A 25,945-nucleotide genomic window follows, 5' to 3' on the forward strand; every position below is an offset into this window, starting at 1 on the left:
TCTCGAGCGGGGGCTGGGGGCTCCAGGCTTGCACCCCCAGGTTCGAATCCTGACTCGACCCGTAGCTGTGTGGCCCGGGCTTGCCGTGAGCCACTGCGTCAAACTGAGGGCATGTCTGGGATGGGGGATGTTAGTGCTAAACTCAGGGTGTCCTGGGCAAACTAGAGGGGCAGCCCCCCTCCATGGGCCCCCAAAGCCTCCTCTGTGATCAGGCGTCTTTTCCGGGGAGACGTGAGGACCCTGAGGGCTCACACCAGTGAAGGCCTGAGAGCACACAGCTGGTGCTCAGCCATTACTGTGGCTGTCAGCCATCCTCTCTCTGATGACGCTCCCAGACAGCCAGCCTCTAGGCTGCCTGGAGAGGGGGTCTCTGGCCAGCTCGGTGTGGGCCCCTCCCCAGGACCCCCTGAGCTGGTGAGGGGACACCAGGCCACAGCACGGCCTCCCACCTTGACTGCCCCACCCCTGCCTGAGCAGAGCCTGAGAAATGTCTCAAGGTCACACTGACCTCCTGCAGTTCCCCCCCTGAGCCCCGCCTACCCTCTGGCCTCAGTTTCCCCACCAGCACCCGAAGGGGTTTAGCGATTCTTCCTGGGGGAGAAAATGAAGGGTGGGAGGCCGGAGGGGCTGAGAGTGGCCTGGCCCCCGCCTAATCCAGATGGAAGGGGCTGCCTGTCACCGTGGCCCCGCACCGCCCTGGCCTGCCCCTAATCCGGCGCTCTAAGCTGACACAGCGTCTGGACCTTCAGCCGCATCCTGCTAAATCGCCAAAGCCCCCTGCGCCTAACACCCAAATCCCTCCTGCGCCTCTTAACCCACCCGGGGCCAATTAGCTAATTGGGGCCTGTGAACAGAGCAGCTCTTTAGCGTTTCCAAGTGATGAAGTGGTTAGGGGAATTACCTGCCCCCACTCCACAGGGCCCCAGCCCACCGTACAGGCGGGGCAGCTGAGGCCTGGAGAGGTCCCAGGAGCCTCTGGAAACACTCGCCGGCCCTCCGGCCTGGGCTCAGGGCTTCTGGGGCCTCCCTGCCTGGCCGACCCCTTGGGTATCAAGCCCCCTGCCCACCGGGCCGTCCCTCCTCGTCCAAGGCCGCTCGCCCCTGCCCCCGACTTCTCCAGGGCCTGCACCCCTTTGCTGCATGTGAGTGTGTCTGAGCGTGTGCACTCATGCCGTGTGTGAGTGCCTGTCTCCATCTCTTTCTCCGTGTGTGCCTTTCCCCTACAAAGCCAACATTCCCTACATTCCCTTATCTCTACAAAGCCAGCAGAGATGAGATAAGGACTTATCTCTGCTTCCTCTGCACTCACTCCCTAGTCCATCCACGGGCCTGGGTCTCCCGCCTTCCTCCGCCCCTGGGACAAACTTCCTCTGTCCTCCTCCTGGGCTTCATCCTGCCCCCTCTCAACCCCGGTGCCCCTCCTCTCTGTTTTCAGGGCACCCCCTCCCCCGGCCTGAGCCCCCAGGCTCCTTGGACTGGGGAGGGGGGTTGGCAAACCAGTCTCAGGGGCTTCCCAAGATCCTGCTCCGGCTCTCAGGCCACCGCCTGAGGGACAGTCCCATCATCCACCTGTCCCAAAAACAGGACCTGGGTATACCGGTCCTCTTCCCTCCTCCTCAGACTTTCTCCCTCCAGATCTCTCTCCTGCCTCTCCCCTGACCTTGCTCTAACCAGGCCTCTAGCATCCTCCTGGCCTCCCATCTTGCACACAATAGCTACTCATGCAAAATGCTATCTGTGCCCCTCCCATGCTCCACAACCTCCCATGGCTCCCCAGTACCCACCCCTTCACACCCAGTCTTGTCAGAATTTACAGCCTTGTACTCCATCTCCCACTCTGATCACCTTCATTGAAAGAGCAACCTTCCCTCCCCTGCTTGAGTTTTCTCACCAGGCTTCTGACCACCTGACATGCTATATTATATAGTTACAGATTATCTGTCTGTCTGTCTCCTCCACTAGGATGCCAGTTCCAAGATTTGTGTCTGTTTTGTTCACTGCTGTGAACAGTACCTGGTATATAGTAAGCTCAATGAGTGTTTACTGAGTGACTGAAAAGTGAACTTCTATTCATACCTCAAAACCCAGCTAAAATGCCCCATACTCCTTTGCCCTGCACAGTGCCCAGGGGGCCAACTGGAATTGCCTTCACCTCTGGGGACCTCAGCTTCCCTAACCCCCGTTGACATCTGTAAATCTGAGAGGTTCTTTTTCTCACACCAGATGATTAAAAAAAAAAGAGCCTTAACAGTGGACATTCATTACGCACTCGCTGTATGCCAGTCACTGTACGATGCTCTTTCCTTTCATCAGTTCATTGAATCCCTGTGAGAGCCCCATGGGGTAAGTCCTGTTATCGCCGTTTTACAGCTAGGGAAACTGAGGCCCAGAGAGGGGGAGGCTCTTGTTTATATCCTACAGCGAGGGGTGGCAGACCCAGGCTAATGGTGTCCCTTCAACCCCTGGAGCCCGGCCCTCCCTCTGTGGCTCAGAGCAACCAGCACCTGGGCGGGAGGGGCCCCCTCAATTAATCACCTCGTTAATCCTCCTTCCCACCCGACCCCAACCCCCTCGAGTCTGGCTGGGCCAGGCCAGCAGCAGACGGAGCTGGGCCGGCAGGGGCTGTCAGAGGACCTGCTGGGAGCGGTGAACACTGGGCAGGTGGGCACAGGTGGGCCTGGGTGGGAGTTGGGGGCACAGAGAGCCCCCCAGGGCAGAAGACTGGGGGGTAAGGAAGTGTTCTTAGGGCAGTGTCCCAGTTCCTGCCTTCCTGGGGGTCCTAGACACAGAGACAGAGAGATAAAGGGAGACAGAGGCAGTCAGGGAGAGCTCCAGAGGGAAAGAGAAAGAGAGGCGGGGAGACAGAGACGCAGAGAAAAATGATCAGAGAGAAGGAAGTGGAGACAGGGTCAGATGATCCGACATGGACAGGGAGGCTGGGGAGGCAGAAGGAATGCAGGACCCACTGGAGGGAGAAGCCCCTCCATATCTTACCCCAGACCCAGCAGGGGCCGGGGGCTCCCCTGCCCTCCCCAGCCTCAGTCCCTCCCGTGTCTCACCGCCATCTGTCCTGCCGCCGCCCCGCCAGGTGGGGGTGAGGAGGAGCCATGTTCCTGAGCCCGGGCGAGGGGCCAGCGGCTGAGGGTGGGCGGCCAGGGCCTGGCGAGGAGGCCCCCAAGAAGAAGCACCGGAGGAACCGCACGACCTTCACCACGTACCAGCTGCACCAGCTGGAGCGGGCGTTCGAGACCTCCCACTACCCGGACGTTTACAGCCGCGAGGAGCTGGCCGCCAAGGTGCACCTGCCCGAGGTGCGCGTGCAGGTGAGGGGGCCCCCTGACAACCCGAGGAGGGAGCCGGTGCCAGGTATGAACCCTCCCAGTGCATGGGAAGGCTTCCCGGAGGAGGGGACATGGGACTGGGGCTTTGATGTTTGACTAGGAATTTGCCAGCTAGAAAGGAGAAAGGGCATTTTTCTAGCCCTCCAGAGCAATGTGTGTGAAGGTGTGGAGGGGTGAAATAGGAGGCATTTCCACAGAGCTGGGTGTTGAGGCAGGCGGAAGCAGAGGCAGAGAAGGAGCTTGGGAAGGGCCTCAAATGCCGAGCTCAGTGGCCGGAACTTCATGCCAAGGGCCAAGAGAGACCAGGAGGGAGGCCAGGGAGCCTGAGGGGGCCTGGGCAAAGGGAAAGGCAAGGAGAGCCTGGATTCAGAAGACTTTGGGGCTGATTTGATGGGGGCCAAGAGGCAGAGATCCTGCTCTCAAAACAGCCGTCTCCTTGGGGCAGGTAACACAATATGTTGGCACTGCCACAGGTGGGGGTCAGGTTAGACAGCAGGCAGAACCCCGAGAGGCTGCGAGACCCAGAGCAGGAAAGAGTGGCCTCGCCTCACCCCACCAGCCCTGACCCAGGAGCACCTCTCTTGCTGCTTCCAGGTGTGGTTCCAGAACCGCCGGGCTAAGTGGCGCCGCCAGGAGCGTCTGGAGTCAGGCTCCGGGGCCGTGGCAGCCCCGAGGCTCCCCGAGGCCCCAGCACTGCCCTTTGCCCGCCCTCCCGCCATGCCACTGCCCCTGGAGCCCTGGCTGGGCCCTGGGACCCCAGCCGTGCCAGGACTCCCGCGCCTCCTGGGCCCGGGTCCAGGGCTGCAGGGGTCCTTTGGGCCCCACGCCTTTGGTCCAGCCTTCACGGACGGTTTCACCCTGGAGGAGGCGTCCTTGCGACTGCTGGCCAAGGAGCACGTGCAGGCTCTGGACAGGGCCTGGCCATCGGCCTGAACGTGGTGCCTTCCCGGCCTTCCCTCCTCAGCCTGTCTGTGGCCACCCATGCCGGGTCCCCCACCCCACCCCCACCTCCTTACCCTGCCTTGCAGGGTAACTGGCACCCAGTTTCAAGAAGGAGGTGGCCAGAGGATCCCTGGCCAGGGGGATGGGTCCCTGGCCCGGTCTCAAGGGAGTCTGTGCCCTCGTGGGGCCTCAGTCTCCTCATCTGTCAAGTGGGTGTGGGTGGGCTGGATTCTGAGGTTCTTAGACTGCAATCAGGAGCCAGTGGGATGTGAATTCTGAGTTGATGAGTCTAAATCCCTCCGCCTGCCGCCCTCTCTCTAAGAAATAACAAGTAACAGCAGTAGCAGTTCATGTTCAACCCGCCCCCTTTCACTGTGTGCTCCCAGTGTGTCCATTGCTTTACCCCACGAGGTGGGCATGGTCACCAGCCCCATTTTTCAGGGGAGGAAACTGAGGCCCAGCGAGGGGAAGCCAGTTTCTTGAGGCCACACAGCCAGTAGGGGGCGGAGCTCTTTTTAAACTCATTGCCTGACTCCATCACCCCAGGCCCCATGCTGGACCCAGGCTGGGTGCTAACAGGGGACTCTTTGCTGAGGCTGGGCGAATACTGTCTGTCCCTGCTCCTCCCAGCTACCACTGTGTGGCTTATGTCCCCACTGGCCACAGCCCCCATCATGTCTCCCAGCCCACTGGGGTGTGGGGGGGGGGCGGTCGGGGCCCTGGTGACAAGGCCAGCATTTGTTCTGTCCAACCCATGTCTCCCACGTGGCGGTCCTCACCTCCCTTCAGCCAGGGGATACAGGGCAGGACCCGCCCAAGACTGTCCGGGTCCGGACTGGGCTGAGAAGCGGGCTCCTGATCCCTCACCCAGGCCTCTGTTGAAGAATCTCAAAACAACCACCACGTCTGGAAGGGGTTACAGTGTGTGTGTATATATAGTAACAGCTTTACTGAGGTAAGATTTCCATAAAGTTAATTACACGTGCTTAAAGCATACCATTTGGTAAGTCTTGACGTCTGTGTACACTCCTGGAAGCCTCGCCACGGTCACGTGACGTGCACACCCCTTCAGCTGCCTCTTGCCTCCTCAGTCCTCTCCCACCCCCACCCCCGCCCCTCCCCACACGACCATTCATCTGCTTCTGTCACTGGACATTCACTTGAGTTTTCTAAGGTTCTATAGAAATGAAACCACACAGGATGTCTTCTTTATTAGGTTTTGTCTGGTTTCTTGCACCGAGGACAATTATTTTGAGAGGCGTCCACGCGGACCCCCTTTTCTTGGTGAGCCCTATTCCGTAGTAGGGGATACACGTCTGTTTATTCATTCCTCTGGTTTGCTCTGGGGTTGGTTCCAGTGTGGGATGATTATGAATTAAACCGCTGTGGACGTTTGTGTACATGACCTACACCTTCATCTTTCTTGGGTAAATACTTGTATATGGATTTTAGCCGTTCTCAGGTGTGACACGGCATCTCGCTGTGGGTTTACTTTGCTTTTCCCTCATGACACATGGTGCTGAGCATCTTTCCATGTGCTCATTTGCCATCTGTGCATCTTTGGTGAAATGTCCGAATCTCTTATCCATTTCTATATACTAACAGTAAGCACTTGGAAAAGGAAATATTTACATGTTTAAGATACCCTTTAAAATAGTATCAAAACCATCAAACACCTCGGAATAAGTTGGACAAAAGACATACAGCTGCTTGACACTGAAACTCAAAATATTGTTGAGGGAAACAAAAGAAAACGTGAGTGAATGAAGGGATATGATATACCCATGGAGCTGGAAGGTTCACAAGATGTCAGATCTTCCCCAAATGGATCTACAGAGTCAATGCAATCCCAATTAAAATCCCAACAGATCTTTTTTTTTTTTTTTTTTGGTAGAAACTGACTAAATGATTCTAAAATTTATATTAAAATACAAAGAACCTAGAATAGCCAAGGCAATCTAGAAGAAGAACGATACATTTGGAGGACTTACACTATTAGATATCGAGACTTTTGGAAAGCTGCAGTAATTAAGGAAGTGTGGTTTTGGCCCAAGGATGGACAGGCAAGTTGACTGATGGAACCAGAGAAACAGACCCACATGTGAACGGTTGCTTGATTCACACCAAAGGCATCCCTGCACATTGGAGAAGGATTACCTCTCCAACAAAGGGACCTGTATATGGAAAATACTGAACCTTGATCCCTGCCCCACACCATACACAAACGTTAAATGGATTATCAATTTAAGTGTGAAAGGCAGAACACTAAAGCTTTTAGAAAAAAACTGTAGGGGAATGTCTTCAAGACCTTGGCACTTGGCAAAGATATTATAAATGGGAAGTAAGGAACATTAAACATCAGCAGAAAGACCGGACTTTGTAAAAGTTAAGAACTTATGTACATCAAAATATACCATTAAGAGAGAGCATAGGCAAACCACAGAGGGAGAGAAGATATTTGAAATATTGACCAGCAAAGGACCCATAGCCTTGACAATTAGAAAAAGGACAGACACACCAATAAGAAAAAGACAACCATTTTTTGGTTTAATGGGCAAAAGACACTTCGGTAAAGAGTCAATCCAAATAGTCACAACCTTATGAAATGGTATTCAATGTCAATTGTCATTAGAGAAATGCAAATTAAAACCACAACAGAATATGCCCTATATGCCCATCAGAAGGTCTAAAATTAGACAGTATTTTGTGCTAATGGAACAATTTACACTTCACAAAACTTCGGCCGCATCCACCCAAGATGTTGTTCTGTTTGTACAACAGAAGACTACACGACAAAGACAGACAAGGACCATATACAGAGCTGGGCTGCCAACAGGGACGAATCTCACCAACGTTGCTAAGCGAGTGAAACCAGAACAAAAAGAGGACGTACCGTAAGCTTAGACGTCTGTGAAATTCAAGAACAGGCAAAGACCTCACTTGTAGGCTCTTCACAAAGCTAAACATAGAATTCCCATACGACCTAGCAACTCCACATCCAAATATACACTCCAAAGAACTGAAAGCATTTTCCCCCTCAAACAACAAGAAATCTCGAGATGGGCAATTCAGGGCTGTGGGTGCCGGTGCCCCTGTTCTTGGTGGCATTTGTCCTCACGGTTGCAAGGTGGCTTCTGTTCATTCAGATATTGCAGCCGTATTCCAGAGAGGGGAAAGACGGAAGGACAGGCGCAAAATGCATGTGCCAGCTTTGTCTTTTTTTTTTTTTTTTTTAATGTGGAAAACAATTGCTTTCCCAGAAGCACCACCCATGGGGCATCTGCTAACTCCGCGTTGGCTCCTCAGCTGTGGGGTGTGTCCATGAGGGAGATTCAGTGACAGGGTTGTCCCCAGTTTCCACAAGACATAGGGAAGCAGCCTGTTTGCAGTGGGAAGCAGGGTTAGCTCAAGACAAGGAAGGGGAGGGCATGAGGGATGAGTAACCTCGGCTGCCACCTTCCTGGGCTTCAGTTTCCTCAACTGTCAAATGCGGCTGCAGCAGCTGTCTGGCCTCAGCAGGAAAGTGAAGAGGAAAGCCTTTGGAAATACCCTAGGGAACATTTGCACCTGCTTTCCTTTGCACATGCATGTACATGGCCCCCTCCCTCCCTTTGTTCATGCCCCCGCTCAGATGTCAAATCCTCAGATAGATCTTCCCAGACATCCCTGGCTACAGGTGCAGCTCTTGTCTCTGTAGGTCCCGTGTTCTCCTTTCTATCCCTCCACACACGTATCACCCCTGAGCCTATGACATATTCACTCATGCATTTACCTGTATTCTGTGAACCTCCAGCCCCACCTGCCTCACCTCATATGTGGTCTTAGTGGGTTCAGTGCTGCATCCCCCCGGCACTGAGCCTGTTGTCAGTGCGTAGGGGTTACTCAATGAATATTTGCAAAATCAGTGAACTGAGGAGGCAGGCTGTGGTACTGGATGTGTCCAGCAGGTGGCAAGGCCTCATCACAGGTCGCCCTTCTAGGCTCATCCAGAAGGTACCTGGATGAAAGCCATCCTACGATGTAGGACAGGTGTCTTGATCTCCTGGACCAGTGCCAGAGAAATACAACATGGACTATGTGTCAGTTTAAATCTAGTAGCCAGGTGGATGGAAACAGGTGACATCAACGTTAACAATGTATTTTATTGAACCCAGCATATCCCAAATATCATTTCAATGTGTCATCACTATAAAAAGCTATTGGGGGCTTCCCTGGTGGTGCAGTGGTTAAGAACCCACCTGCCAATGCAGGGGACACGGGTTCGAGCCCTGGTCCGGGACGATCCCACATGCCACGGAGCAGCTAAGCCCGTGCGCCACAACTACTGAGCCTGCGCTCTAGAGCTCACGAGCCACAACTACTGAGCCCACGTGCCACAACTACTGAAGCCCATGCGCCTAGAGCCTGTACTCTGCAACAAGAGAAGCCACCGCAATGAGAAGCCCGCTCACCGCAATGAAGAGTAGCCCCCAGGCTTCCCTGGTGGCGCAGTGGTTAAGAATCCACCTGCCAATGCAGGGGACGCAGGTTCGAGCCCTGGTCCGGGAAGATCCCACATGCCATGGAGCAACTAAGCCCGTGAGCCACAACTACTGAGCCCGTGCCTAGAGCCCCTGCTCCACAACAAGAGAAGCCACTGCAATGAGAAGCCCATGCTCCGCAATGAAGAGTAGCCCCAGCTCACCACAACTACAGAAAGCCCATGCGCAGCAATGAAGACCCAACGCAGCCAAAAATAAATAAATTAAATAAATAAATTTAAAAAAAAAAGAGTAGCCCCCGCTCGCCGCAACTAGAGAAAGCCCGTGTACCAGCAACAAAGACCCAATGCAACCAAAACTAAATAACAAATAAATAAATAAAAATCATATTAAAAAGCTACTAATGAGATTTTTAAAAGTATTTAGTTAGTTAGTTAGTTGTGCCGGGTCTTAGTTGCAGCGGGTGGGCTCCTTACTTGTGGTAACGAGATATTTTGTATTCTTTTTTGTTCCTGAACAAAGGCCTCAGAATCTGGTACCTATTTTTATAACACTCACAGCATAGCTCAGCCCGGAATAGCCACATTGTTTTTCTTTGGCTGTGCCTTGCGTCATTGCGGGGATCTTAGTTCCCTGACCAAGGTCGAACCCACACCTCCTGCGTTGGGAGTGCAGAGTCTTAACCACCAGACTGCCAAGGAAGTCCCTGGAATAGCCACATTTCAAGACTCAATAGCGCCGGCTGTAGTGGACAGTGCATTACTGGAAAAAAAGATGGCAGATGAAACCTCAGGCTTGAAGGCTGTCTCTGCAGATACTGGGCCGAGCCAGGGCTCGGAGGGAAAGCTGCTTTGTCTCTCCCTGTGCCCTTCTTCCCCTGTGTTGTAATGTGGATCTGCCTGTGTCTCAAACCGAATGTGTTGAAGAGGTCCCAGATGATATGACCCACTTTGGTGGGTGGTGGGTTCCCCATGGGTGACCTCACCAAGTCACTGAAATGGACGATAGGGTGAATTTGTCTCATGGATGATGTTGATGAGCACTTAATTTTTTTTTTTTTTTTTGGCCGCGCTGCGTGTCTTATGGGATCTTAGTTCCCCGACCAGGGATCAAACCCTCATCCCCTGAAGTGGAAGGGCGGAGTCCTAACCACTGGACAGCCAGGGAAGTCCCAATGAGCACTTGAAATAATTAATCCCAGGACCATGGCTCTCTCCATGTCCTGTTAAGGGATATAACAGATTTCCTCCTTAAAAGGGTAGTTTGAGTTGGGCATTGTGTTTCTTGTAGCTGCAAATTACAACCCAACACTACTGAAGATTTTATCCATCACCTAAAGGAATTGACCCAGAATGATGCATCCAGAGAGGGTTAGAAGAAATCAGGTTTGATAAAAGCTACCGGGAACCCCATTTATCTGCTGAATGAAAGGATGAGAAGACAATTGATATGGTCATCACCAAAACAATACGTTTCTTAGGCAGAGGGCATTGGATTCCTTCAGTGAATCTCTGCACATCAACTTTGATTTAAAAATTCAACATATTCATTTAACTTTGAATCACTGCATAATTTTACATTTGCCCAAATTTGGAATCACAACTTTGTTCTTTAAGTATGATGAAATAAAATTTATATTTTAAGGCAGGATGAGAAAACTTATAAAATTCTCTCTGTGTCCATTTGGGCCTCCTCCCTCCCTTCCATCTGCATTACACATGAACCAGACCTCCTCAAAGAAGGAAACGCCTGCTCAGTCTTAAAGATCAATTTTTTTCTTGCTTCTGACACTATCAATGTAACTTCTTAAAAGAATAGTGTTCTTTCCCAACTCTGTAGAAGGTCGTGATGACTTACTACTCGCTTTGTATGTGCTTGCCTAGACTATGTGTCTTTGGTGAACTCTGTATAAAATGTCAGTATGTCATTTTGATGTACGATCTTTTGTCTTGAAAACGTATGTGACCGTGCCTTCAACTTTAACAGGTGGAACAATCCTCAGAGCTTCTGAGAGTCTGTCTCCTGGGTTATAATCCTTAGTTTGGCTCGAATTAAATTCTTTTTTCTTCTTAACTTGATTGTTAATTGAATTTTCATTGCCAACTACATAAAAATTCAAAATTTTAATTTGGCAAACGTCACCATACACAGGTAAAAGAACAAAATGAAACAATATTTCCAGCTTATATAGTAGGGAGGATGATATTTATAAAGAGTTGTTAAAATCAACAAGAAGATGCCAATACTCTGATAAAATATGAAGCATTGGTTGGGGAATTTAGCTAATACATATAGGAAAAGATATTCAGCCTCACTAATAATCCAGGAATGTGCAATAAAATGACGGCATACCATTTTATTAGCAAAAGCTGTTTACAATTGCAAACCCTAGTGGTAAAGGGATAAGGTTTTTGGTAAACAGGTACAAGCATTTGAGAAAGCAATTTGGTAAAATGTATCATAAGGCCTTAAAATGATGAGTAGGTACATATGCAAATGACTCAGCAATTGCATTTCTAGGCATTTATCCTACAGAAAATCAAAATGTGGTTTTTAAAAAAATTTTTATTGGCGTATAGTTGATTTACAATATTGTGTTAGTTTCAGGTGTACAGCAAAGTGAATCAGTTATACATATACATATATCCACTCTTTTTTAGATTCTTTTCCCTTATAGGTTATTACAAGATACTGAGCAGACTTCCCTGTGCTATACAGTAGGTCCTTATTAGTTATCTATTTCATACATAGTAGTGTGTATATGTCAATCCCAATCTCTCAATTTATACCCCCCCCCCTTACCCCCTGGTAACTATAAGTTTGTTTTCTACATCTGTAACTCTATTTCTGTTTTGTAGATAAGTTCATTTGTACCCTTTTTTTAAGATTCCACATATAAGTGATAGCCTATGATATTTGTCTTTCCAAAATGTGGTTTATACATTATTAGCCCAAGTGTGCAAAAATGCATATACAGGGATAGTCACTGTATCCCTTCCCTTCACTTGCAATGAATTTCCGGTCTTCAGTTCTAATTCCCTCCTACGAGTGCACCACTCATGAAATGACTGCTTAAGCATGCAAATCTGATGATGCAATTGTTTAAAATTGATCCTATGTGCTTCTGGGTAGAGTTCACACTCTTTAGCCTAGCAGGAAATGCATTTTATCTACTTGAAATCCTCCAAGCTTGAAATGCTCCCGGCTCATTCACTCCCCTGTGCCCTGGCACATGTTTTTCTCTGACTCGAGTCTCCCTCTCTGTTCATAAGGGTGTCACTAGAAAACAGATGGCACCCTTCAAGAGAGTGATGGAAGAACGAACGTTCCCTGAGAGGACTATGTGCAAATACGTGGATACATTTAAAGAAAGCCAACAAAGGATTCTGCCGCATTCTGCAGTGGGTAAGAGTGGGAGCGGTTACCACCTTTGACCTGAAGGGGAAAAAGAGGGACTCAATCATGGAACCCAGCAAGAGCTCAACATGACAGCAGCTGAAGCTTTCACTAGACCAAGAGCCATGGCCAAACCATGACCCAGCATGGAGGGAGACGGGAAGACATATCTCTTAATTATTTCCCCTCCCTGCTGATCTTGTGCTGCGGCTCCCAGTTGGTCAAAGCCAGATGGAAGTCAGGAGGCAAATGACCTTGATTGGTGTGACCCAGAGAAGTCAGTTTCCCAGGATAGAGGGTGGGGCAGAAACATGTGTACGGTGGGTCTGGCGGGGCAAAAGTTTTCTACTTGGTTTCAAAAACTCAGCTCAAACTACATCTCCTTTGGGAATCATTCCCAGATCTTTCAAGACTGTCAAGTTCAAGTTTCTTGTGCAAGCTTCTTCTCATCCAGCCTTTTGCACGGTAGTGAAAGAATTTGTTTATTTGCCATGCTCCATTCATTAGACTATAAAATTTCAAAGACCGTGTGATGTAGTTGAAAGAGGAGATTTTGAATTCTATAGACTCAGAATTAATTCTGCACTCTGCCACTTACAAAGGCTTTGCTTTTAGACGTACTTCCAATTCTTCGAGTAAAATGCTGGTCATGATAGTACTCACCCCATGGGGCTGTTGTGAGGACTAGACAGCAAAAGTTTCTTTAAAATAACTCACGTGACCGAGGAGATTCTCAGTGAGTGAAAGTGTATTGGATACGTTCTATTGATGGCTGGGCATAAATTTGGGATTAACCTTCCTATGTTTGGAGAAAGTCAAATCTTACAAAGCCAGTCTGACTGGAAATCTTCCCATGTGGCTGAGTGGTGCAATCAAAACAGCAGACAGGCTTCCCCTCCTGAGGGGTTTTCATGAACCCAGGACCACAGCCCTAGCTGCACACAGAGTGGGGAATCAGAACAAGAGAAGTTCTGACAATAAAAATGTCTTACTAGCAGCCAGTGAAGTATCCATGGATCACAAAGATAATGATAGTGGCTCTTAATCTTTGCACCTAGAATGATATTTCATTGAGTTCAAAGTACTTTCTAATTTCTGTTTTTGTGTCTTCTTTGGCTCATGGTTTATTTGGATGTATGTTATTTAGTTTCCAAATATTTGTGGGTTTTCCAGAGATCTTTTTGTTATTGATTTTAAACTTAATTCCTTTGTGATCAGAAAACATCTTGTATAACTTGGATCCTTCTGAAGGTATTGAGATTTGTTTCATGGTCCAGAATAGTCTATCTCTGTTCTGTGCACAATCGGGAAGAATGTGTATTCCTCTGTTGTTGGGTCTAGTGTTCTATAAATATCAGTCAGGCCAAAGTTGTTGGTAGTGTTTTCCAAGTCTATATCTTTGCTGATGTTCTGCCTACTTGTCCTATTAATTATTGAGAGAAGGGTGTGCTGGTTACTTTTTTGTGTCTCCTTGGCTAGGTTATGGTACCCAGTTGCTAGGTCGAACATCAGTCTAGATGTTGCTGAGGTCATTTTTCGATGTGATTAACATTTAAGTAAGTTGACTTTGAGTGAAGCTGATTGTCCTCCATAATGTGGGCGGGCCTCATCCAATCAGCTAAAGGACTTGAGGAGAATACAGGCTGAGGTCCTTGAAGGAAGAAGGAACTCTGCCTCCAGACTGCCTTTGGGTCTTCATCTGCAACATCAACTCTTCCCTGGGTCTCCAGGCTGCCTGCCTGCCCTGAAGACTTGCCAGCTCCCACAATCACGTGAGCCAATTCCTTAAAATCAATCCCTCTCTATATCTCTGGAAATCTTGACTGATACAAGGAGTACTGAAATATTCTCCAACTATAATTGTGGATTTATCAATTTCTCCTTGCAGTTCTATCCATTTTTGCTTCATGTATTTTGAAGCTCTGTTATTAGGTGCATAAATGTTTTGGATTGTTATGTCTTCTTGATTAATTCGAACCTTTTATCATTACGAAGTGAACTTTATCCCTCATAACATTCCTTGCTCTTAAATTGACTTTGATAATAATATAGCCAATTCTACCTTCTTTTTTTTTTTTTTTTTTTGCAATTTTTTTGGGGGGGCCACACCCCTTGGCTAGTGGGAATCTTAGTTCCCCGACCGGGGATTGAACCCGGACCCTCAGCAGTGAGAGCATGGAATCCTAACCACTGAACCACCAGGGAAGTCCCCAAGTCTACCTTCTTTTGACTAGTATTGACATGTTATATCTTTCCATTTCTTGTATTTGGTCTTCATACTTAAAGTACCTTTCTTGAAGCCAGCATATTCTTGGGTCAACTTTTTTCTCTGACAATCTGTGGCTTTTTTTTTTTTTTTTGGCTGTGCCACCACACAGTAAGCAGGATCTTAGTTCCCACCAACCAGTTATCAAACCCAGGTCCTTGGCAGTGAGAGCACAGAGTCGTAACCACTGGACCGCCAAGGAATCCCAACAATCTCTGACTTTTAATTGAGGTATTTATACCAGTAACATTTAATGTGATTTTTACTTTTCTTTTCTTTCTAAATTTTTATTTTATTTATTTTTTATTTAATGTTATTTTTAATATGGTTATATTTGAGTCTATCATCTTGCTATTTATATGCTACTCACTCCATCTTACCCTTTTCTCTCTTTTCCTGCCTTCTTTTGGAGTAATTGAGTATTTTATTTATTTATTTGGTTGTGCCTGGTCTTAGTTGTGGCTTGCTGGCTCCTTAGTTGTGGCATGCGAACTCTTAGTAGTAGCATGCATGTAGGTCAGTTCCCTGACCAGGGATTGAACCCATGTCCCCTGCATTGGCAGGCAGATTCTTTTTTTTTTGACAGGTGGATTCTTAACCACTGCGCCACCAGGGAAGTCCCTGTAACTGTGTTTTGACATTTTGTTTGTTAGCTACTTTAGGACTTAGAGTACATGTCTAACTTGTTACAGTCTATCTTCACTTGATATTATAGGACTTTATGTGTAGTATAAGAACCTCACAATTGCATTATACATTTCCATTTCTCCCCTTCCTACCTTTAGGCTATTTTTGTCATGATTTTACTTTTCCGTGTGTTATAACCCCCTCAATACACTGCTATGATTTTTGATTAAGCAAGGCTGAGAGCTGAGGACCATTGGTCAGCTGCATTCCCAGCTGCAGGAGGAACAGGTCCTTCAGTCCTGAAGGAGGGATCTGAGTAGCATATCTGCCGTGTCATGGACTAAGACTGGGAAAGTTAGTCTGAAAAAGCCGGGTTGGAAAATTGTTCAACACTTCATCTTAGACCATTGGGGATGCTCGAACAATTACCACAGACGGGGTGGCTTAACCACCCATTTGCTTTTCACAGTTCTGGAGGCTGGAAGTCTGAGGTCAGGGTGCCACCATGGTCAAGTTCTGATGAGGAACCTCCTCCAGGTTTCAAACAGCTGACTTCTCCTGTGTCCTCACGTGGTAGAAGGGGAGAGGGAGCTTTCTGGGGTCCCTTTATAAAGGCGTTAATCTCACTAATGAGGGCTCTACCCTCATGACCTAATCACTTCCCAAAGGCCCTGCCTCCTAAACCTATCACACTGGGGATTTGATTTCAACTTACAAATTTTGTGGGAGCACAAACATTCAGTCCATAACACACATCATGTTTGTTATTGAGTTGGCTTGGGCCATATATCACACAAATTCATACAAACATCAGAGTCTTCTAACCTGATGTTTATTCTATCTAAACCAAAGCCACTGGAAGACTAGATTCCAGTCTAGGCTTGAAACAAGTAAAATGTAACTTTAGAGAAAGGATCCTAATCCATTTTGCCCAAGAACCTGTTGATCATAGGGCAAAGTCACAATCAGAACGTTTATAATTATATAGCACATAAACACCATCAAGTGCCAGTGGTCATCAGTTGTAGTGGAGGAAGCATTGTCAACTTCTCTCCATTTTCTGGGGACTTCATTTCTTCTCTAACATAAAACATGCTGTAGGGACTTCCCTGGTGGCGCAGTGGTTAAGAATCCACCTACCAATGCAGGGGACACGGGTTCGAGCCCTGGTCTGGGAAGATCCCACATGCTGCGGAGCAACTAAGCCCGTGTGCCACAACTACTGAGCCTGCGCTCTAGAGCCCGCGAGCCACAACTACTGAAGCCCGCGCGCTCTAGGGCCCGTGCTCTGCAACAAGAGAAGCCACCGCAATGAGAAGCCCACGCACTGCAACGAAGAGTAGCCCCCGCTCACCGCAACTAGAGAGAGCCCGCGTGCAGCAACGAAGAACCAATGCAGCCAAAAAAAACAACAAAAACATGCTGTAGAGGAGAGGACTTGGGATATTGCAGAGACAGCATTATATAGAGAGAAAAAGAGTGAGAGAAGTAGTATCAGGGAAGAGAGATAACACATTATGGCTTGGTCCAATAGTAACAATAATAATAATTTAAATATATAAAAATATTTATATAATTTATTAATAAATAGCTATTGTTTTATTTTATCAGTGGATGATAACATTTACTATGTTATATAATATATAATTTAATTATATATTATATTGTTTTAAGAATATATTACCAACCTATACTATATTAATTATGGTAGTTTTATTATTTAACAGAATATTAACATAAATCAATATATTAATATTACTAATAAATACACATTATCATTAAAACAATTTTACTAGGTATATAATGGATTATACACTTATTAATGTGTTAATAAATAATACTGGTTATTATTATTGTTTTATTGGCAAAGCTACGTCTTGGGCGTGGCGCTGAATATACCGCATTTCCTCCCTTAGTTAAGAAAAGGCAGCTCATGAGCCTGAGCTTTCTCAGGGAGCGCGCGTGTGCGCCTGGGGCCGGAGGAAGTGCTCAGCTGAAGGAGGCATCTCAGTCCTGCGGAGACACCGCCCGCCCGCAGAAGGCGCTGTGACTCAACTCGCTGCCCCCGGAGGGACGGGGACCCTGGGTCGCGCCCGGAGCCTTCTGGGACTTGTAGTTCACGGCCTCGTGGCGCGCAGGCGCGCAGGCGCACTGCCGGGTCCGTCCTGGGCGCGCGTCCGGGGGCGGCGGCAGCGGCGTGAGTTAAGTGGGGCGCCAACGGGGGGCGCGGGCGGGTGGGGCGCTGACGGGTCCCCGGGACGCGCTGCACCGAGCGCCTCCGCCACGGCGGGACCCGGGCAGGACCCGGCGGCGCCGGAGCGCTGCCCCACACCTGGGGCCGCAGCACCCGGAAGCGCTTGTCCGGGCCGCGCAGCCGCGCTGGGATGCAGACCCCGAGCCTGGTCCCCGCTCCTGTGCGGGTAGTTAGGCGGGCGGGGGTTGGGACGGGGTCTGGGGCGGGGTTCCGGGCGGGAGGGGTGGCCTGGGGTGTTCCCCTTGGGTTTGCTCCACCCGTCACTCTGCAGGCGGCAAAGGAGAGGCAGAGAGGTCGAGCAGCTTGCCCGAGGCCGCCCAGCACCCAGAATGGCGAAGTCCGAGCCCTGCCCTGTGAAAGTGCCCCTGGATGACAGGTCCGTGGGGCAAACTCTGTCGTGAAGTAAATGGAGTTTCCAGAGGCCGGACGTTACAGGGAAACGAGGTAAACCGAACGCCCGGAATCCAGAATGTAGACTCATTGCGCACTTGGGCGGGGTTCTCACCTGGGGTGGTTCTGCCCCCCGGCGGACACGGGGCGGTGTCTGGGGACATCTGTGGTTATCATGACTGGGGGACCTCCTGACATTGAGTGGGTGGGGACCAGGGATGCTGCTCAACACCCTACAGCGCCCAGGATGGACCCTCAGAGAACGATCCAGACCCAGTGTCGCCCGTGCCAAGGGGTCTTACACCTTAGCATTGTGATTCTAGTGATAAGGTATCAAGAGTCTACTCCATTGATTCCTGAAACACCTGCTCAGGAATGAGCTGACCATTCTGCCAGTGTCCCAGCAACAAGCTCACCGACCTCTCCCCTTCCCTGGGGTTGATTGCACTTTTCCCTGCCAGGAAATCCTCATCAGCCCTTTCTTGTGGAGAAAGGGTGAGTTTAAGTGGTTTGAAAACTGAAAGAGAAGACCCTGAACCAGGTGCCACAGGCCTGGGTGAATGAGGGTCTAACGGGATCCCTGACATCAACCACGAGGGAGGGAGGGTCCTGCGAACCACCCAAGGGTGGGAGAGGATTGGTCTGGAAGACCTAGGAAAGGACAGGGGGTCCTGGACCCATTGCCATCAGCTGCAGTTTAAAGTCCCAAGAGCAGAGAGATCAGGGTGTCACCGGGCTCTGCTCCCTCTGAAGGCTCCAGGGGAGGGTCCTTCCTGCCTCTTCCAGCCTCTGGTGGTGGCCGTCATGCATCACTCCAATCTCTGCCTCTGTAGTCACATGGCCTTCTCCCTGTGTGTCTGTCTCTCTTTTAAGGACACCAGTCATATCGCATTAGGACACTCTCTGCCCCAGTATGACCTCATCTTAACTAATTACATCTGCAAAGAGCCTGTTTGCAGATAAGTTCCCATTCACAGCTACTGGGGGTCAGGACTGGAGCGTATCTTTTAGGGGACGTGATTCAGCCCATGACAGTCTTAGCAGCAGATGTTCCCCCTGGGTAAAGTATTGTGCGTCCTCGAGGGGCATCTGGTGCAGTTTGGGGGCATGGCTCGGCACAGCATTGTGCACCCACAGTTCCCACCACCCACGTGGAATGAGTCAGAGCCAGCTCTCGGGAAGAGAATTTGCATCAAATCCACTCTGGTCCCTCATCTTGGAAGCTCAGCGAAAGCTGCCGTCATTTTTAGATTTTTAAACTTTTCTATTTTATCTCGATTGTATTTCGAGAAGCTGACTGCACATCACGTTTTCCTTGATACTTTTCATAATTCCAGGTCCTTGCTGGAGGTAACCGTGATATCGTTTGGTGTTTATCCTTGCTGGCTTTTTGCTGTATATTTACACGTGTGTGTGTGTGTGTGTTTGTGTGTGTATAGTTAGATTATGTCTAACTCTGGAGCATTCCATCACCCCAAAAAGAAACCCCATCCCCATCAACAGTCACTCCCCTCCCCCTCCCCAGCCCCTGACAACCAGGAACCCACTCTCTGTGTCTGTGGATCGGCCTGTTCTGCATGTTTCCCATCAGTGGAATCACACACTGTGGGTCCTTCTGTGTCTGGCTTCTCTCACTGAGCATCGTGTTCTCAGGGTCCATCCACGTTGTAGCGAGTGTCAGTGCTTCACTCCTTCTTATGGCCGAATAATCTTTCATTGTGTGGATGTGCCTTATGGCGATTATCCATTCCTCACTTGATGGACATTTGGGTTGTTTCCACCTTTCACCTGTTGTGGGTTATGCTGCTGTGAACATGGGTGTACAGGTTTTTGTGTGGATGTGGTTTTTTTTCTTTTCTTTTGAGTAGATACCTGGGAGTGGAACTGGGTCTTATGGCAACTCTAACCATTTGAGGAACTGCCAGACTGTTTTTCACAGTGGCTGCAGCATTTTACATTCTCACTAGCAATGGGTGAGGGTCCCCCATCCTTGGCAACACTCATTATTGTCTGTCTTTTGGGGTTTTTTGTTGTTGTTGTTGTTGTTTTAGACAAAGGGGTAATGTGCTATTAAAATTTTATTATAGTGCAGTTTTGTTTCTTTGTGGGTGAGCTCTTTACATTTTCTTATTACATCTCTCTTTTTTTAAAATTAATTAATTAATTAATTTATTTATTTATTTTTATTGGAGTCTAGTTGCTTTACTTGTCTGTCTTTTTGATCCTAACCATCCTGGTGGGGAGATGAGATGCTATCTCAATGTGGGTTTGATTTGCATCTCCCTGATGACTGGTGACCATGAGCATCTTTTCATGTGTTTATTAGCCATTTGTATGTTGTCTTTAGAGAAGTGTCAATTCTTTTTTTTTTTTTTTTTTTTTTTGGCCTCGCCCTATGGCTTGTGGGATCCTAGTTCCCAGACCAGGGATCAAACTCAGCCCCTCGCAGTGAGAGCGCGGAGTCCTAACCACTGGATCGCCAGGGAATTCCCTTCTTTTTTTTTTTGGAAGTGTCTATTGCCAGGGTGGTACGGAGAGTTCCCATGTACCTTCACACAGCTTCCCCTTGGGCAGTGTTCTTAGCCTTTTAAAAAATTTATCACCCCCTTTTTAGGCATTTTTTCCCTAATCAGCCTTTCCCATGAAATTCTTTTTTGGTGGGGGGGAGACTACTATTTTTTAAAACTTTAAATTTTTAACAAATTGCGGACTCATAAGAAGTTGCAAAGACAGGGCAAAGTCCCATGTAGCCACCGCCCAGCCTCCCCCTCGGTGGCAGCTCATATAACTATAGAAACAGAGGGCAAGGGTTCTCGCTGAAGTCACTTAGCAGGGTTTTTGCCAAAACTGTGCCATGCAGGGACAAACTCGGGAGCCCAAAGATCGAAGCCTAGTTGGGACGAGGGATCAGAGGGGCCTAACGTTTGGTCAAGGACAGAGTCCTGTCACTGTGCAGAATTCCAGAATCAGCAGAGCCCAGATCCACCTGGAGCTCTCCCGCTGGAAGGCAGGGGGTCCCCTGGGTATGTGGGGAGCTCAGAATTCCCCACGGGCATTCAGGACCCCGTGCTTCTGCTTCTCATAAGGCGGGGCAGGCCCATCTAGATCCTTCCTGCTACAGCACGGAGCAGTTTGGGCAGTTTGGCCAAGAATCCGAGAGGAGAGAGGAGGGCGGAGAGGGATTCGGCTCTGGGGAGGGAGAGGTGAATCTGATTGATGCAGAGCCTGGGGATGGGGGTTCTGAACTGAGCCTTCCAAAACGTGGGCCTGGGAAGTCCCACTGGGTTGAATTGTGTCCCGCGCCCCCAAATTCACGTCCACCCAGAAACTCAGAATGTGACCTTTTTTGGAAACAGTCTTTGTATGTGTCATTAGTTAAGATGAGGTCATCCTGGAGTGGGGTGGGTGGAGGGGGGGTCCCTAAGCCAATGGCTGGTGTCCTTATAAGAAGAGGAGAGAGACGCACAGAGACAGAAGAAGGGGAGGCAGAGACTGGAGTGATGGGGCCACAAGTCAAGGACGCCTGGAGCCCCCAGAAGCTGGAAGAGGCAGGAAGGACCCTGCCCTGGAGCCTTCAGAGGGGGCGTTCTGCCACACCTGAATCTCAGGCTTCCGGCCTCCAGAACTGAGAGAAAATAAATTTCTGATGTTTTAAGCCCCCCAGTGTGTGGTCATTTGTTACAGCCGCCCCGGGACGCTAATACAGAGCATTTCACAGTAGAACTTGTGTGCTTCCAAGACCTTCTGTATCTTCATCCAGAAAATGGAGCCATTAAGGCCCCTGGCCTGTCCTGGCTTCCATGACCATCCTCTGTGGCGGGGGTCATCTCAAGTGGTGGAGGGGATTCTGGGGTCTGGGGACAGGCTGGGTCTGGTCTTCACTCTGCCTTTCCTCTCCCGCAGCCCTTCCTGCCCGGGAAGCTGCTTTTGCCCAGGAGGGTGGAGAGGATGGCTGCTGGGTGCCTGCTCCCCTGGCCCCAGTGGGGCTTCCTCTTCCCCCGAAAGGCACCCAGTATGTCCAGAGGGAACACACCTGTCAGAAGCGCAGTGCCCTTGCTTTGTGGGAAAGACAGGAGAATTCACCATGAGCGTCTGGGTCCAGGCACTCGGGCTCCTAAGTGTAGGGAGAGGTGCACTGTATCCCCAGAGGAGGGCGGCTGTGCTTCCTTCCCAGGGCCTGGAGCATCTCTGCACCACCTGAAAACCCTGCAGTTTCTCCCATAGGGCAGGGAGGGCCCCCCGCCAGGTGCCATCCTCTTTAAAACATTTATATTTTTTAAAATTTCGGTGAAATACACATAACATTAAATTTATCATCTTAACCATTTTTCCTCTTTCAAAAAAAATTTTATTGTGGTTAAATACATGTAAAGTTTACCATTTTAACCATTTTTAAGCGCACAGCTCAGTGGCTTTAAGTACATTCACACTGTCGTGCAACCATCCCCACCATCCACCTCCAGAACTTTCTCATCTTCCCAAACTGAAACTCTGTCCCCATGAAACATTGACTTCCCAGCCCCTCTCCATCCCCTGGAACCCACCATCTACTTCCTGTCTCTGTGGATGTGACTCCTCTAGGGACCTCCTATGAGTGGAATCAGTATTTGTCCTTCTGTGTCTGGCTTATTTCACTGAGCATAATTATTCTCCACATCAGAAAAACAGGGCTGATCCACAGTTCGGTTTCAGGTCCCCTAGGGAAACAAGCCCTTTCTCGTGGACGTTTGCAAGTCTCCCAGATGGTCCCCGCAGCATCCGTGAGATTCTCATAGTTAGAAACCTTGGTGAGGTGTCCTGGATCTGCTCTGGTCCTTGAGTCGAAGTCCTGGTTTTTGCGCCTGGACCCGCTCTCAGGTCAGCCTGGCTGAAACAGCCCACACGGACACGGTCAGGTTTCAGCCCGGAGCTTTGCAAAAAGCAAAGAAGTTGTGTCCCACTAAGACTTTTTTTCCCACCTTTCCCTGATTGGAATGATCTCTCTGTTAATGAAATTATAATAATATATTTATATCATTTATTATAATAATCAGAATAATGTATTATAGTAATACTATAATGCTTATAATTATTATAATATAAATATATTATTGTATTTAATAAGTGCAAACCAATAATATTTCACACTAATTTTTTATTACGCATCCTATGTTAAGAGCCGTACAATACAGAGCCATTGACATTTTTTTCCTTGCAAATTCACTCAACCCTTGCAGTGATTCAGCGATTGCAGGGTTAACATTAAAGCCACCAGCTGGAATGCAGGGGGCCTGGGGAGGTTGTAGCAGCTGCAGCCACTGGGGGAAGAAGGCTGTTTTTTTCTGATAGGAGGAACAGGCAACAGGGACATTGAATATGTTTTGTCCACTTTCACGCCGCCTCCTTTGGGAATGTCTGAGCCCTTGCTCCTCCTGGGAGAGGGAAAAGACCAAAGGCATCACCAGTACTTGCTTTTTTTTTTTTTTTTTTTTTTTTAAATCCCCTCATTTTAGCCCGAATGGCCCAAACCCGCCAGGGGATCCAGCACTCCATCACACCCACCTTCCTGAGGTCGGGTCTGTCCCTGTCAAATTCCACAGGTAGCTTTTCCTTCTCAGGACAGCCAGCAGCCCAGCCAGCCAGGTACCATGCATCTGTCATCCCCCACCCCTTCATCCTCCTCCCTTCCCCAAACTCGGCTCTCCCCGAGTATTTCCGGGAGCAGGTGAGTCTGGGGCAGGTAGCAAACCCCACTCCTTACCCCTCTGTGCTTTGTGACGTGGAACTCCAACTCATGGCACCAAAGAACCAGTATCTACGGACCTCAGGTTTTGGATGAGGGTCTCCCTGGTCAGACAGATTGCTCAGTGTGGCTTCTAGGCTCTCTGGCTCTGCGGGCAGCAGAGGCCACGACCCACGTGAACTCATGAGCCCTCATGACCACCCTGTGAGGTTGTCCAGGAAAAGTCAGTAATAGACCCTCCATCGCATGACCCTGGAGCAGCACAATCACGAAGAAGCAGCAGGAGCTTCTCAAGTGGGAAGGTCATACTCACGGATCCAGAAGTTAGAATCACTAGTTCAACAAGAAATGGGGAAAGCATTCCCGGCCGACCCGCGTGCTAGTGGTCCGTGCTGCATTTACTGCGGGCCCGGCGTCTGTCTGTCCCTGGGCTGTAAGCCAGAGACAGGTGCCCACCAGGCACTAGTGGAGTCTGACTTCTGGGTTCTGCTCCATCTGAACTCCCTCCTCTGGACGTTGGTTGGGCAACCCCCCCTTTTTTTCCTTTTGGCCATGCGGGATCTCAGTTCCCCGACCAGGGATCGAACCCAGGCCCTTGGCAGTGAAAGCGCTGAGTCCCAACCACTGCGCCACAGGGAACGCCTGTAGCCAGTTTATTCTTATCACAGCTCTGCAGGGCAGAAGTCCAAATTCAAGGTGTGGGCAGGGCGGGTCCTTCCGGAGGCTCCAGGGCAGGAGCAGTTCCCGCCTTTTCCAGCTTCTAGAGGCGCCGCATCCCTGGCTCGCGGCCCCTCCTGCATCCTCACAGCCAGCAGCGCGGCATCTCCCGTCTCTGCCTCTGACCCTCCCGCCTCCCTCTTATAAGAACCCTGTGATGGCACTGGGCCCCCCAGGGAATCCAGGGTTATCCCTGTCTCAGGGGCCTTAATCCCACCTGCAATGTCCCTTTTGCCACCTAAGGTGACAGTCACAAGTTCCAGTGATTAGGATGTGGACATCTTTGGGGACCTTTAATTCTATGGACTGAACCAACCCACAAACCCTTTGCTTTGTGATGTGGGTGAAAACACTGCAAACCGCATTTCTGCTTTGCCAGAAGCTTCTGCCAACTGGAGGGGGGATGGAATCTGGAGGAGGGAGAGGGATTGGCCCCTCATTGCTTGCCTGGTTTAGGATGTCTTTGTTACCTCTGTGCATGAATAATATCCCAGCGTGGCCTAAATATCTTGCATCACCCCTCCTTTCCCTCAGATGGCCACACGTGTTACTCTGCTCTCTTGTGGCAATGGGTGTTTGGTGAAGAATTCAGAAACCAGCCTCATTTTTCACCTTAATACATGAAATGACGTGTTCTTTATGTGTGAGGCTCACAGGCTAGATCTCTGAACACATTATGGCAAACAGACAGGAGTGCTTGAGGGCCATGCCAGGACCCGATCTTAAGGCAGACTTCTAAATTCCATGCTGATTTATTGAAACTCGGTATGCATTATTAACCCATATTTTTAAAAGTATATATTTCATTTTTAATAGTTTATAAATCCAATGAGTAACTTATTTTTGCCTTGAAGCTTTTTTATATGTTAATTCTCTAAACACTCATTTTTATGAAAGCATCTAAAACCTTTTTGAAAACCGTAAAAAAGAAATTTTTATTTTATTTATTTATTTTTTTGGCCATGCCCCACGGTTTGTGGGATTTTTAGTTCTCCGACCGGGGATTGAACCCGGGCCCTCGGCAGTGAGAGCTCAGAGTCCTAGCCACTGGACTGCCAGGGAATTCCTAAAAAAGGAATTTTTAAAGTTCTGTCTGTAAATAAAATGACAAACGATATCAGAGTTTGGGCATCCACTTAATGTCAAATGAGAGAATGTTTTCTAAAAGAAGCAGGCATATTAAATGCAGTAGGTGTTTAGCCCCCATCTAGTAAGTGTATTAAGAGTTCTTAGGTCCATCCTAAATTTATATAAGCTTTTTTTGTTGTTGTTTTATATAAGTTAAAGTAGGAATTCAGGGACTTTCCTGGTGGCGCAGTGGTTGAGAATCCCCCTGCCAATGCAGGGGACACGGGTTCCATCACTGCAGGGGGGAGATCCCACAGGCCGCGGAGCAACTAAGCCCACGCACCACAACTACTGAGCATGTGCTCTAGAGCCCGTGCTCCCCAACAAGAGAAGTCACTGCAATGAGAAGCCCACGCACCGCAACGAAGAGTAGCCCCTGCTCGCCGCAACTAGAGAAAGCCTGCGCGCAGCAACAAAGACCCAACGCAGCCAAAAAAAAAAAAGTAGGAATTCAGTTGTCTCAAGGATATCACAGCCTTAAAAAAAAAAAAAACCGTTTAAAAAAATACACATAACATGAAATTTACCACGTACTTATTTATTTATATTTTTACCATCTTAACTATTTTAATTTTGGCCGCACCGCACAGCTTTAGGGATCTTAGCTCCCCAACCAGGGATAGAACCGGTGCCCCCTGCTTTGGAAGCCCTGAATCCTAACCACTGGACCACCAGGTAATT

At 48.9% G+C, this 25,945-nt stretch overlaps 2 protein-coding genes across 6 annotated transcripts in view; both read left to right on the forward strand.

The window, feature by feature from the left end:
* Positions 1-1,036: 1,036 nt before the first annotated feature.
* Positions 1,037-8,428, forward strand: RAX2 (retina and anterior neural fold homeobox 2). The gene is made up of 3 exons (XM_082380420.1): positions 1,037-2,343; positions 3,089-3,323; positions 3,936-8,428. The coding sequence occupies exons 2-3, from the start codon at positions 3,108-3,110 to the stop codon at positions 4,272-4,274; spliced, it is 555 nt and encodes a 184-aa protein (XP_082236546.1). The 5' UTR covers positions 1,037-2,343; positions 3,089-3,107; the 3' UTR covers positions 4,275-8,428.
* A 4,646-nt stretch (positions 8,429-13,074) lies between these two features.
* Positions 13,075-25,945, forward strand: part of LOC309624072 (zinc finger protein 555-like) — a 49,914-nt gene continuing 37,043 nt past the window's right edge. For 2 of the 5 annotated variants that reach the window (XM_082381678.1, XM_082381677.1), the window contains exon 1: positions 17,286-17,751. In XM_082381678.1, the coding sequence (XP_082237804.1) occupies positions 17,677-17,751 (75 nt within the window). In that variant the 5' untranslated portion in view covers positions 17,286-17,676. Of the gene's footprint in view, positions 17,251-17,285; positions 17,752-25,945 lie in introns of those variants that run through there. The other 3 variants (XM_082381673.1, XM_082381674.1, XM_082381672.1) reach the window with 3 other exon arrangements.

This window comes from Balaenoptera borealis (assembly GCF_965194805.1).
Source record: "Balaenoptera borealis genome assembly, chromosome: 2".
Taxonomy (NCBI): Eukaryota; Metazoa; Chordata; class Mammalia; order Artiodactyla; family Balaenopteridae; genus Balaenoptera; species Balaenoptera borealis.

Excerpts from the sequence above, each read along its gene's own strand:
- RAX2 (XM_082380420.1), top strand. The coding sequence starts at position 3,108 with ATGTTCCTGAGCCCGGGCGAGGGGCCAGCGGCTGAGGGTGGGCGGCCA. Across the intron at positions 3,324-3,935 it reads TGCCCGAGGTGCGCGTGCAG|GTGTGGTTCCAGAACCGCCG; the intron begins GTGAGGGGGCCC and ends TGCTGCTTCCAG.